This window comes from Oncorhynchus kisutch, linkage group LG10 (genome assembly GCF_002021735.2).
Source record: "Oncorhynchus kisutch isolate 150728-3 linkage group LG10, Okis_V2, whole genome shotgun sequence".
Taxonomy (NCBI): Eukaryota; Metazoa; Chordata; class Actinopteri; order Salmoniformes; family Salmonidae; genus Oncorhynchus; species Oncorhynchus kisutch.
The window spans coordinates 53,100,563-53,114,735 of NC_034183.2; the positions used below are offsets into that span (position 1 = coordinate 53,100,563).

At 43.9% G+C, this 14,173-nt stretch overlaps 1 protein-coding gene across 1 annotated transcript; it reads right to left on the reverse strand.

Moving 5' to 3' along the window:
- Positions 1-4,382: 4,382 nt before the first annotated feature.
- LOC109897284 (melanoregulin-like) lies at positions 4,383-13,692 on the reverse strand. The gene is made up of 6 exons (XM_020491816.2): positions 12,938-13,692; positions 12,720-12,816; positions 8,229-8,391; positions 5,934-6,024; positions 5,551-5,714; positions 4,383-5,326 (listed from the first exon to the last, which is right to left on the reverse strand). The coding sequence occupies exons 2-6, from the start codon at positions 12,812-12,814 to the stop codon at positions 5,102-5,104; spliced, it is 738 nt and encodes a 245-aa protein (XP_020347405.2). The 5' UTR covers positions 12,815-12,816; positions 12,938-13,692; the 3' UTR covers positions 4,383-5,101.
- Positions 13,693-14,173: the final 481 nt, after the last annotated feature.

Below are 14,173 nucleotides of genomic sequence, written 5' to 3' on the forward strand. Positions count from 1 at the left end.
GAGACTTCTTTCACCACACAACCATTTGATCCAAAATATAAGTTTACTGTGAAATATAATGAGTACATTAGTTTAATCACCTAAACACAACATAATGATATCTTCTCAATGTAGTTATTTTAACTACCAGTGAATCCAATAGAAAGAAATGTATTGATACATGTTTCAAAATTGCCCTTTGAATGTAGTATGTCACAGCAGTGTAAATTACAGTACATTATATTGTTTTCACATGAGGCAATACAGTTGTACCACCCATAGAAATTGACTGAACATCAAATGTTCATTATTTCTATCCCATGTGTGTTCAAAGGTGTGATCATTGAAGACATATGTCACAATGTAATCAAATGAAAGAAATTAAATAAACATCATGTTTAGCAGGCAGTAGTTTGCATCAAGCCTGCCTGGAACATTTGGCCATAGGTTCTCATCAAAATCGCAGTAAATATCCTCATTGTTTATGAACCTGAGGAAAAACATTTTGGCATGGTGAATCCAAGCCTGACATAGGTCTGGATTGAAATCATTGTATGCCTCATCCATGGCATGAATGAGTGTGGTACGCTCGTGGGGATGGCAATCATACATCTTCCACCTGTATTGCAATTGTGTATTGTATTTTACAGTATTGTATTGAACTTATGTATTGTAGTGGTCCTGTATGTGGCTCAGTTCATAAGAGCATGGCGTTGCGTCGGGCATAAGAACAGCCCTTAGCCGTGGACTATTGGCCATATATCACACCCCCTCTGACCTTATTGCTTAAATATATCACACTTTTTATGTTTCTACTTTACAGCCATACGTTTTCATGATGTAGCTCTCAAAATCTGTAGACAAACCAATTGACATGTAAAATGTAAAGAATCATATCAAAAGTAGTGTGAGCAATGCATTGTGAAAGGCAATTACTATATACGAACATGTATTGCAATGGGAAACAATTCAGTTCGGTGAAAAAGTGACCGTGTGATTTTATGTGTTGTACTTAGTCAATCGAAAATGCGCTTAGAGCTTGAATCAACTGACTTACTTGATGATCTGTTTTGAGTTTTGTACTAAGAATTGTGAAAATGTACAACATACTTCCATTTGAATTGAAAACAATCACAGCAAGTTACTTAATTGTATCCCAGAAATGCTTAGATATTGAAATAAAAATGGCCACATTGGGCCTTTAAGCACACAACAACAACACAAGTCACATGTCTGGCGGGGACGCAGCTGCCTGACAGTAAGTGTGATAGGCACCCGCATGGGTACTCAAAGTTCCTCTGTTCATGGATTTATTGTCACATCACTATTCTAATGAGGCCTTCGGTGTAGAAGTTTCCTAAGGGAGAGCCGTGATAAGGTGATCCTGGCAGGATGATCATTATGATCATTCCTTCCCCTGGCAGCCCCCTAGAGTGCCAAGGTGATATCTCTCTGTTACATAACTATACAGTCAGCCTCAGCTGCTGGAGGGAGGGAGGGAGGGAGGGAGGGAGGGAGGGAGGGAGGGAGGGAGGGAGGGAGGGAGGGAGGGAGGGAGGGAGGGAGGGAGGGAGGGAGGGAGGGAGGGAGGGAGGGAGGGAGGGAGGGAGAACAGCTTTTAAATATATCTATACCGCTTTACCGGTTCAATTGTCATTTAAATGAACGATGGACATTGATTCTTTAAGAACTTTTATGCCTTAGGAGTTAAGTACAACTGGCACACTGGTATATAGTGTCATAAGCCAAGAATTAAATACATTTTAGTCAATTGTGTATCTATTTATGGTCATTCGATTTTTTAAAAGAACAATCTAAATGTCTGTCAATCTTTGCATGTATAGCTCTGTCTATGAATTTCCAACTTCATAAAATTGATAAGTGGCTACGGAGGTAGGGTCTTAATTTGAGCCAGTTTGCTACAACAGGAATATAGTCCTGAGCAATATGAAATGTAAATTATTATGTGGATTAGGGGTTGAATCGTTTTTCATTAGGGCAAGTCAAGTCTGAAATTTCTAAGTGGAAATTCTAAACTTTAGAAGCCTTTCCTGTTGTGCAGGAAAATGATCAACATCGAAAGAGTAAATCAAATGAAGTATTACAGAGAAACAGCAAACATTTTGGTTTTATTTATTCATCAAAAAAGAATCAATAGGCCACATAGCTTGATTAAATTAATTTGCAAACATACCTCCTGCCCATTACTGGCAGCTAAAATCCAGTGTCACTCTACGCTCTCTCTCCTCCACTGACAATACTGCAACTATTAGACTCTAGAATATCTAGCATCTTGTCTAGGCATCTCTTTGCTCTGTGCAACTTGGAAGGAACCACTTACTTGGGGGAATAGAGGGGGGTACTCTTTGCCTGGTCCAGTCAGTGTGTCCCCTCCACAATATGCTGATTTTGTACATTTGCCCACTGACAAAGAAAGGATCAGTGTATAATTTTAATGGTAGGTTTATTTGAACAGTGAGAGACAGAATAACAACAACAAAAATCCAGAAAAACGCATGTCAAAAATGGATTTGCATTTTAATGAGGGAAATAAGTATTTGGCCCCTCTACAAAATATGACTTAGTCCTTGGTGGCAAAACCCTTGTTGGCAATCAATGTCAGACAATTCTTGTAGTTGGCCCCCAGGTTTGCACACATCTCAGGAGGGATTTTGTCCTACTCCTCTTTGCAGATCTTCAAGTCATTAAGGTTTCGAGGCTGACGTTTGGCAACTCGAACCTTCAGCTCCCTCCACAGATTTTCTATGGGATTAAGGTCTGGAGACTGGCTAGGCCACTCCAGGACCTTAATGTGCTTCTTCTTGAGACACTCCTTTGTTGCTTTGGCTGTGTGTTTTGGGTCATTGTCATGCTGGAATACCCATCCACGACCCATTTTTAATGCCCTGGCTGAGGGAAGGAGGTTCTCACCCAAGATTTGACGGTACATGGCCCCGTCCATTGTCCCTTTGATGCGGTAAAGTTGTCCTGTCCCCTTAGCAGAAAAACACCCCCAAAGCATAATGTTAACACCTCCATGTTTGACGGTGGGGATGGTGATCTTGGGGTCATAGAGAGAATTCCTCCTCCTCCAAACACAGTGAGTTCAGTTGATGCCAAAGAGCTCCATTTTGGTCTCATCTGACCACAACACTTTCACCCAGTTGTCCTCTGAATCATTCAGATGTTCATTGGCAAACTTCAGACGGGCATGTATATGTTCTTTCTTGAGCAGGGGGACATTGCGGGCGCTGCAGGATTTCAGTCCTTCACGGCGTAGTGTGTTACCAATTGTTTTCTTGGCGACTATTGTCCCAGCTGCCTTGAGATCATTGACAAGATACTCCCATGTAGTTCTGAGCTGATTCCTCACCGTTCTCATGATCATTGCAACTCCACAAGGTGAGATCTTGCATGGAGCCCCAGGCCGAGGGAGATTGACAGTTCTTTTGTGTTTCTTCCATTTGCGTATAATCGCACCAACTGTTGTCACCTTCTCACCAAGCTGCTTGGCGATGGTCTTGTAGCCCATTCCAGGCTTGTGTAGGTCTACAATCTTGTCCCTGACATCCTTGGAGAGCTCTTTGGTCTTGGCCATGGTGGAGAGTTTGGAATCTGATTGATTGATTGCTTCTGTGGACAGGTGTCTTTTATACAGGTAACAAGCTGAGATTAGGAGCACTCCCTTTAAGAGTGTGCTCCTCATCTCAGGTCGTTACCTGTAATAAAGTATAAAAGTGTGCCTTTGTTCCCCCTATGGGAATGATGCCACTGTCTATTTTCTAAGAAACATGCTGCTGCCCTGTTGTGAGATGTACCCTCACCAGTGTCCTTCTCACGTAACATTATAGACAGCTGACCATCAACCCATCAACATCCTCATCCACACACCCCCTGTGGACCCAAAGGGACGAGCACGCCCAGGACAGGCCAGATTGGGCCAGGTCAGAGGCTATCTCTGTGGGGCGTGGCTCACAGCAGGCATGGGTGAGCCACAGTGTTGGAGCTGTGACCACACCATGCCGACATGTGACAGGGAGTTTAGAGCTCCCCGTGGACACATTAACCCTGCCAAACACACACACACACACACACATAACTTGGCCTGCAGTATCAGGTTGCCACTTTATTTTCCATATCAACTTTACAATAGAACATAAGACACATGCTGCATCCCCTTCAACTCACCAAAACATCCCAAACACTCTCACAATCTTGACATGTACTTAAAGTGACCATTAGATACCCACATACTGCAACCTCCACTGTTCACACAGACACACACACTCATTCAAAGTTGTCATTTTGTTACTAAACTCATCTCTGTAAACTTCATGAACAAAAAATACACTAGTACCTCTTGATAAGCATGGTCCGTTAAATAAATGGACAACTCCAAATGATTTAATTGGTTTAACACACATTTATTCCAAGGTAATCTTAACTACTGGTTTTAAAAGACTGTCTTGTGACTTGATAAAACAAGTGCTGATAATCATGAGACAAAGTGCTGATGTGGAACAGGACAGCTGTGCCCTACGGGTTTCAGTGCTGTGTTTAACTGTGTCCACTGTGTTCCCTGGCGGAGACCAATAATGAACAGACCCAGGGAGTTGGGTAACTAACACTGTCTGGATGGATTTTAAAAAATGGCAGGGTGATAACCTCCAAAACTCTCCCTAATATACCTGAGACCCAGCTAAGTCTGCCTAAACAGAAAAACAGAATCATATTGGATCACGGTTCTGATGAGGTGAAAGGAAAGCTGTATATTTTTTGTTCAAACCTCGGGCTCTATTCAGTTTGTATGGCGGAAGTTCAGCGTTACAGCGTGATTGAAATGTGAAGGCAATGTTCCCGTGTTAGCAGAGACTGCATACACGGTAAACACGGCATATGTCTGTTCAGTCAGAAATTACCTTAACATTTCTATCGCACAATCTGTAACACTTCAGCAACACAGATTGAATAGAGCCCCTAGTGTTAGTGCAAATTGGGAGTGTATTTTCAACAGAGTATATTCAGAATCAGACATCCTAGTCCTTGTATACTCCCAACTCTGCAACATAAACAACTATTGCCCCCTGTCTACTGTCTGAGGTCATTGCAGCTCCTGTTCCATCTAGAAGTTGTCCTCCTCTCTTCCGCTCCCATCTTCCTCATCCAGCCTCTTGTCCTCATCATCGCTCCCTTCTCTGTTCATGGTGCGGTTCACTCTGGCCAGTAGCAACGGCAGGTTGACTGCTAATGGGTTGTCCTCATCTTCATCATCAGTATCACGCTTGGGGTAGAAGCGTCTAGCCTTCGCCAAGAAGTCCTCAGCAGCATCCAGGTATATGAGACGATCCTATATGAACAGGAGAGAGGAGGGGAAGACGGAGAGAGGAGGGAAAGAGAGAGGGAGATGGAGAGGTTGAAAAACAAAGAGTGAAGGAAGGAAGAGTAAACAGAGGAAGAGGGGAGGTATAAGAGTCATCATCATCATCAAACAGGAAGTGATTTGGAGAAGGAAGTGAAAGACATTATAACCATAATACAAAATGTCCCTCCTCTGTTAGTTTCTGTTCTCACCAGGATGAAGAGGTATCTCTCAGGTGGGGCCTCCCGGGTGTTAAAGATGGATGTCTCAGAGTGGAGCGTGTGCAGTAGTGTGCGTGACGCCGAGGCGTTCTTCATACGGTCATACGACGCACTGGCAGACACCGTCAGCAGAGACTCCGCCTCCGCCATGAATCCTGAGCCAATGAGAGTTCACGGTTGCTGAGATTAGATTTGATCAATTTTGTCTTCCTCTCCTTTTTCCCATTCATTTGTTCTCTATCACCCTCATTTTACCCTTCCATTTGTTCTCTATCACCCTCATTTTACCCTTTCATTTGTTCTCTATCACCCTCATTTTACCCTTCCATTTGTTCTCTATCACCCTCATTTTACCCTTCCATTTGTTCTCTCACCTAAATTCTCCAGGATCATCTTCCACTTGTCTCTGACCTCCCGACGCAGATCTCTCATACCCTCAATGTCCACACTCAGACGCCGGTGCGCCTACAGAGAGAAAGGGTGCAGGGTTACATACAAACAATATTAACCTAGTACACAACTATCACCACAAACACAGGTCAATCAACTAGAGTAAGCCTACTGTGAGATAGCAGCACATTCCCCCAACAAACAGAAGACAACAACGTTGTTGTTGGAAAATTGCCCTCGCTAGAAGCATGTGTTTCAGACATAAGGAAGTGGATGGCTGCAAACTTTCTACTTTTAAACTCGGACAAAACAGAGATGCTTTTTCTAGGTCCCAAGAAACAAAGAGATCTTCTGTTGAATCTGACAATTAATCTTAATGGTTGTACAGTCGTCTCAAATAAAACTGTGAAGGACCTCGGCGTTACTCAGGACACTGATCTCTCTTTTGAAGAACATATCAAGACTGTTTTCCATCTACGTAACATTGCAAAAATCAGAAACTTTCTGTCCAAAAATGATGCAGAAAAATGTATCCATGCTTTTGTCACTTCTATGTTAGACTACTGCAATGCTCTACTTTCCGGCTACCCGGATAAAGCACTAAATAAACTTCAGTTAGTGCTAAATACGGCTGCTAGAATCCTGACTAGAACCAAAAAATTTGATCATATTACTCCAGTGCTAGCCTCCTTACACTGGCTTCCTGTCAAGGCAAGGGCTGATTTCAAGGTTTTACTGCTAACCTACAAAGCATTACATGGGCTTGCTCCTACCTATCGCTCTGATTTGGTCCTGCCGTACATACCTACATGTACGCTATGGTCACAAGACGCAGGCCTCCTAATTGTCCCTAGAATTTCTAAGCAAACAGCTGGAGGCAGGGCTTTCTCCTATAGAGCTCCATTTTTATTGAATGGTCTGCCTACCCATGTGAGAGACGCAAACACAGTCTCAACCTTTAAGTCTTTGCTGAAGACTCATCTCTTCAGTGGGTCATATGATTGAGTGTAGTCTGGCCCAGGAGTGTGAAGGTGAACGGAAAGGCTCTGGAGCAACGAACCGCCCTTGCTGTCTCTGCCTGGCCTGTTCCCCTCTTTCCACTGGGATTCTCTGCCTCTAACCCTATTACAGGGGCTGAGTCACTGGCTTACTAGGGCTCTTTCATACCGTCCCTGGGAGGGGTGCGTCACTTGAGTGGGTTGAGTCACTGATGTGATCTTCCTGTATGGGTTGGCGCCACCCCTTGGGTTGTGCCGTGGCGGATATCTTTGTGGGCTATACTCGGCCTTGTCTCAGGATGGTAAGTTGGTGGTTGAAGATATCCCTCTAGTGGTGTGGGGGCTGTGCTTTGGCAAAGTGGGTGAGGTTATATCCTTCCTGTTTGGCCCTGTCCGGGGGTGTCCTCGGATGGGGCCACAGTGTCTCCTGACCCCTCCTGTCTCAGCCTCCAGTATTTATGCTGCAGTAGTTTATGTGTCGGGGGGCTAGGGTCAGTTTGTTATATCTGGAGTACTTCTCCTGTCCTATTCGGTGTCCTGTGTGAATCTAAGTGTGCGTTCTCTAATTCTCTCCTTCTCTCTTTCTTTCTCTCTCTCGGAGGACCTGAGCCCTAGGACCATGCCCCAGGACTACCTAACATGATGACTCCTTGCTGTCCCCAGTCCACCTGGCCGTGCTGCTGCTCCAGTTTCAACTGACCTGAGCCCTAGGACCATGCCCCAGGACTACCTGACATGATGACTCCTTGCTGTCCCCAGTCCATCTGACCGTGCTGCTGCTCCAGTTTCAACTGTTCTGCCTTATTATTATACGACCATGCTGGTCATTTATGAACATTTGAACATCTTGGCCATTTTCTGTTATAATCTCCACCCGGCACAGCCAGAGGAGGACTGGCCACCCCACATAGCCTGGTTCCTCTCTAGGTTTCTTCCTAGGTTTTGGCCTTTCTAGGGAGTTTTTCCTAGCCACTGTGCTACACCTGCATTGCTTGCTGTTTGGGGTTTTAGGCTGGGTTTCTGTACAGCACTTTGAGATATCAGCTGATGTACAACGGGCTATATAAATACATTGGATTTGATTTGACAGTCATGGTACCTAGTTGGATAATGTAGGCCTACACTATATCAGAGCGCATGAAATCAATTGAAATTACGTGGAGACAACGTTGATTCAACCATTGTGTGCCCAGTGGGTCCCTCTTAAAAACCCAAACTCTGTTGTCATACAGTAAGTGTCCCCTGTCCCCCTTCCCTGGCCCCCCCCCCCCCTTCTGGTACCAGCGAGCCCCTGCGTGTCTGGTTCCTGTTCTGGATGAGGTTGTACAGAATCCGGTCATCGTCTCTCTCGGAGTGGCTCGGGTCGCCTGGCTCACTCCATAGGTTCTGCTCCTGCTCCCTTCGCTTCTTCGCCTCGCGGTCAAAGTACTCCAAAGTGTCAGGACTGAAACAAATAGACCAAAATAACAAATAGACACTCACACACACACAAACGAACACAGGCGCGCGTGGTCTATCAGGGGAACATTGGGATGACTGTGAAGCTGTTATCAATTCAATAGATATAGAGAGGATCATTGTTGGTTGGTTCCACACCTGTGTATTACACTACTGTGACTAAATCTGAGGGCTGTGGATGGAGAGCATGACATTCAGTTGAAGTCAGACGTTTACATACACTTAGGTTGGAGTCATTAAAACTGGTTTTTCAACCACTCCACAAATTTCTTGTTAACAAACTATAGTTTTGGCAAGTCGGTTAGGACATCTACTGTATTTTTTTCCAATAATTGTTAACAGACAGATTATTTCACTTATAAATCAGAAGTTTACATATACTAAGTTGACTGTGCCTTTTAAACAGCTTGGAAAATTCCAGAAAAAAACTAAAATGATGTCAATTAGCCTATCAGAAGCTTCTAAAGCCATGACATCGTTTTAGTTTTTTGGAGGTGGACCTGTGGATGTATTTCAAGGCCTACCTTCAAACTCAGTGCCTCATTGCAGGACATCATGGGAAAATCAAAAGATGTCAGCCAAAATCTCTGACAAAATTGGAGGTGTAGACCTCCAATTGTCATGGTGTAGACCTCCACAAGTCTGGTTCATCCTTGGGAGCAATTTCTAAACGCCTGAAGGTACCACATTCACCTGTACAAACAATAGTATGCAACTATAAACACCATGGGACCATGCAACCGTGATACCGCTCAAGATGCAGACGCATTCTGTCTCCTAGAGATGAATGTACTTTGGTGCGAAAAGTGCAAATCAATCCCAGAACAACAGCAACGGACCCTGTGAAGATGCTGGATGAAACGGGTACAAAACGAGTAAAATGAGTCCTATAATCAACATAATCTGAAAGGCTGCTCAGCAAGGAAGAAGCCACTGCTCCAAAACCGCCATAAAAAAATCCAGAATACAGTTTGCAACTGCTCATGGGGACAAAGATGGTACTTTTTGGAGAAATGTCCCCTGGTCTGATGAAACAAAAATAGAACTGTTTGGCCATAATGACCATTGTTATGTTTGGAGGAAAAAGGGGGAGGCTTGCAAGCTGAAGAACACCATCCCAACCGTGAAGCACTGGGGTGGCAGCATCATGTTGTGGGGGTGCTTTGTTGCAGGAGGGTCTGGTGCACTTCACAAAATAGATGGCATCATGAGGTAGGAAAATTAAGTGGATATATTGAAGCAAAATCTCAAGACATCAAAATCTCAAGACATCAGTCAGGAAGTTAAAGCTTAGTCGCAAATGGGTCTTCCAAATGGACAATGACCCCAAGCATACTTCCAAAGCTTAATTCACCCAAATTATTGTGAGGAGCTTGTGGAAGGCTACCCAAAATGTTTGACCCAAGTTAAACAATTTAAAGGCGACTCTACCAAATACTAATTGAGTGTATGTAAACTTCTAACCCACTGGGAATGTGATGAAATAAAATAAAATCTGAAATAAATCATTCTCTCTCCTATTATTCTGACATTTCACATTCTTAAAATAAGGTGGTGATCCTAACTGACCTAAGACAGGGAATTTTTACTAGGTTTAAATGTCAGGAATTGTGAAAAGCTGAGTTTAAATGTAGTTGGCTAAGGTGTATGTAAACTTCCGACTTCAACTGTAACTCTTAAATCTATGGATTGGTGTGGAGAGACATGAGGGTGAGAAATCACATGAGGAATTGTGACATTGCTTGTTTATTAAGCATTATGTTGTGTGCCGTGATAAGTGTGTGCAAGTCACAGGAGGTTGGTGGCACCTTAATTGGGGAGGACAGGCTCGTGGTTACGGCTGGAACGGACTAAGTTCAATGGTATCAAACACATGGTTTGATGCCATTCCATTCCATTCGCTCCGTTCCAGCCTTTATTATGAGCCGTCCACCCCTCAGCAGCCTCCTGTGGTGTAAGTGTGTTTGGATGTCATGGGTTGTCATGGAGATAAGTGTGTATGTCAGGGTGTCATGGGTTGTCATGTTGATAAGTCTATATGTCAGTGTGTCATGTGTATGTCACTGTGTCATGGGTTGTCATGATAAGTGTGTATGTCAGTGTGTTGGGGTGTCATGGATTGTCATGGTGATAAGTCTATATGTCAGTGTGTCGGGGTGTCATGGTGATAAGTGTGTATGTCAGTGTGTTGGGGTGTCATGGGTTGTCATGGTGATAAGTCTATATGTCAGGGTGTCATGGTGATAAGTGTGTATGTCAGTGTGTTGGGGTGTCATGGTTTGTCATGGTGATAAGTGTGTATGTCAGTATGTTGGGGTGTCATGGGTTGTCATGGTGATACAGTGGGGCAAAAAAGTATTTAGTCAGCCACCAATTGTGCATGTTCTCCCACTTAAAAAGACGAGAGAGGCCTGTAATTTTCACCATAGGTACACTTCAACTATGACAGATAAAATGAGGAAAAGAATCCTGAAAATGGCACCTGTTTGAACTTGTTATCAGTATAAAAGACACCTGTCCACAACCTAAAACAGTCACACTCCAAACTCCACGATGGCCAAGACCAAAGAGCTGTCAAAGGACACCAGAAACAAAATTGTAGACATGCACCAGGCTGGGAAGACAGAATCTGCAATAGGTAAGCAGCTTGGTTTGAAGAAATCAACTGTGGGAGCAATTATTAGGAAATGGAAGACATACAAGACCACTGATAATCTCCCTCGATCTGGGGCTCCACGCAAGATCTCACCCCGTGGGGTCAAAATGATCACAAGAACGGTGAGCAAAAATCCCAGAATCACACGGGGGGACCTAGTGAATGACCTGCAGAGAGCTGGGACCAAAGTAACAAAGCCTACCATCAGTAACACACTACGCCGCCAGGGACTCAAATCCTGCAGTGCCAGATGTGTCCCCCTGCTTAAGCCAGTACATGTCCAGGCCCGTCTGAAGTTTGCTAGAGAGCATTTGGATGATCCAGAAGAAGATTGGGAGAATGTCATACATATGGTCAGATGAAACCAAAATATAACTTTTTGGTAAAAATTAAACTTGTCGTGTTTGGAGGACAAAGAATGCTGAGTTGCATCCAAAGAACACCATACCTACTGTGAAGCATGGGGGTGGAAACATCATGCTTTGGGGCTGTTTATCTGCAAAGGGACCAGGACGACTGATCCGTGTAAAGGAAAGAATGAATGGGGCCATGTATAGTGAGATTTTTCCATCAGCAAGGGCATTGAAGATGAAACGTGGCTGGGTCTTTCAGCATGACAATGATCCCAAACACACCGCCCGGGCAACGAAGGAGTGGCTTCGTAAGAAGCATTTCAAGGTCCTGGAGTGGCCTAGCCAGTCTCCAGATCTCAACCCCATAGAAAATCTTTGGAGGGAGTTGAACGTCTGTGTTGCCCAGCAACAGCCCCAAAACATCACCGCTCTAGAGGATATCTGCATGGAGGAATGGCCCAAAATACCAGCAACAGTGTGTGAAAACCTTGTGAAGACTTACAGAAAACGTTTGACCTCTGTCATTGCCAACAAAGGGTATATAACAAAGTATTGAGATAAACTTTTGTTATTGACCAAATACTTATTTTCCACCATAATTTGCAAATAAATTCGTTAAAAATCCTACAATTTGATTTTCTGGATTTTTTTTCTCATTTTGTCTGTCATAGTTGAAGTGTACCTATGATGAAAATTACAGGCCTCTCTCATCTTTTTAAGTGGGAAAACTTGCACAATTGGTGGCTGACTAAATACTTTTTTGCCCCACTGTACGTCTATATATCAGTGTGTCGGGATGTCATGGTGATAAGTCTATATGTCATGGTGATAAGTGTGTATGTCAGTGGGTCAGGGTGTCATGGTGATAAGTCTATATGTCAGTGTGTTGGGGTGTCATGGTGATAAGTGTGTATTTCAGTGTGTTTAGTTGTCATGGTGATAAGTGTGTATGTCAGTATGTTGGTGTGTCGTGGTGATAAGTGTGTATGTCAGTGTCGGGTTGTCATGGTGATAAGTGTGTATGTCAGTGTGTCGGGGTGTCATGATGATAAGTCTATATGTCAGTGTGTCATGGCGATAAGTGTGTATGTCAGTGTGTTGGGGTGTCATGTTGATAAGTCTATATGTCAGTGTGTCGGGTGTCATGGTGATAAGTGTGTATGTCAGTGTGTTGGGGTGTCATGGTGATACGTGTGTATGTTAGCGTATCGAGTTGTCATGGTGATAAGTGTGTATGTCAGTGTCATGGGTTGTCATGTTGATAAGTCTATATGTCAGTGTATCGCGGTGTCACAGATTGCATACCTGATTAAAGGCTCCTTCTCCTCCTCACTTTCATCATCACTAAAGCAGCAGCAACAACAGAACCGAGCACAGAACCTCTTGAAGGCAGCCCCCATCTCTGATAGAGAGAGAGAGGGAAGTAGAGCGGTAGAAGATAACGTGAGAGCAGTTAGAGGTCCAGATAAGGTCTGGTGTTCAGATATGGTTAAACTCTTCAAACAAGAGAGGGTATACAGTACCGTTTCTCAAGTCCTATCCAGCTACAGGACAGGTAAGAAGGAAAAAATGTCCTCTCCAACCGGTGAAGTTGGTCCAACGCACTATATCCACCTCTTTCTGTCTACCAGTTCCCTGCTGAGGATAGGTGACCCAGTGGTGTAGGATGAGGGTTCGGACCTGGAACCCTGGTCACGCCCTCAGAGTTTGATTCCAAAACAATATCCACAGGAGTAAAGAGAAAAAGTTTGTCAAGCACTCACAGAGCTGGTGAACACCCACGATTCTCACTCTGTTGATACCCTGCCTCCACGCTGACAAAAATGAGTTTCAAGAAAAAGATCCCGTTCAGACAGAAACCATTCTAAAGAGAGTCGAGGTCATTTCCAACAACTAGTTTCCAGATACAAAAGTTACAGATCTATGGGTTCCAATCTCCATCCGACATCCACGCTGTATATACTGGTGTGGAATCCTCTTCTCATTCCAGGTCCCGATGACTGAGGTCCAGAAGAGGTAGCCAGCTAAGGTCTCCAAATCCTGGCCCAGAGACTTTCCTCCTGGATCAGAGAAGCTGGAAGAGAGGATGACCCAGGGAATGTCTCGCCACAAAGAGAGCACTGAGTAGTCACTCCCCTCTCACTCATCACCACAGATCCAGATGCACACACAAGACCCAACTCAGTCACAGCCCAGTCATGTGAGCTGAACGATCCTCTGCCCCCCAGCAGCAATAGCAAGGCCCTAGCTACTGTACCCCCCACCTTGCAACCCACATACTTATCTCCTTCAGCCATCCATTTAAAACCACACACTCTACATACGAAAAAAGGCTACATATTTAAACAAAACAAGCTTCTTCAAAGTAAAATGGCCCCTAGGCCAATAACCTGGTGTATTCTACACGTAGTGGAAATGGTAAAATAGCAAATATATCAGAGAACCGTTTCATCAGTAAACAAGATAATCAGTTCTCCTATTATAAAAAGACTTAGATTCTATCCACGCAGAATGGACCTATTTAAAAAAAAATCCTGGACTAAAGGTACACTTGGTTCACAAAATTATCTTATATTCCACACTCATCCAAAAGGCAAAAAAAGGACATCATAGATTGTAGTGTAAATGTTAATGGAAAGCTCCCATGAGATGCCAACTTTAGTCAGTGTTATAATCATGATATAAACACAGCCTCAAGCACGAGCGCAGAGAGCCATGCAAATGGTAGACAGGGTGAGAAAGAGGGAGACTGAGAAATG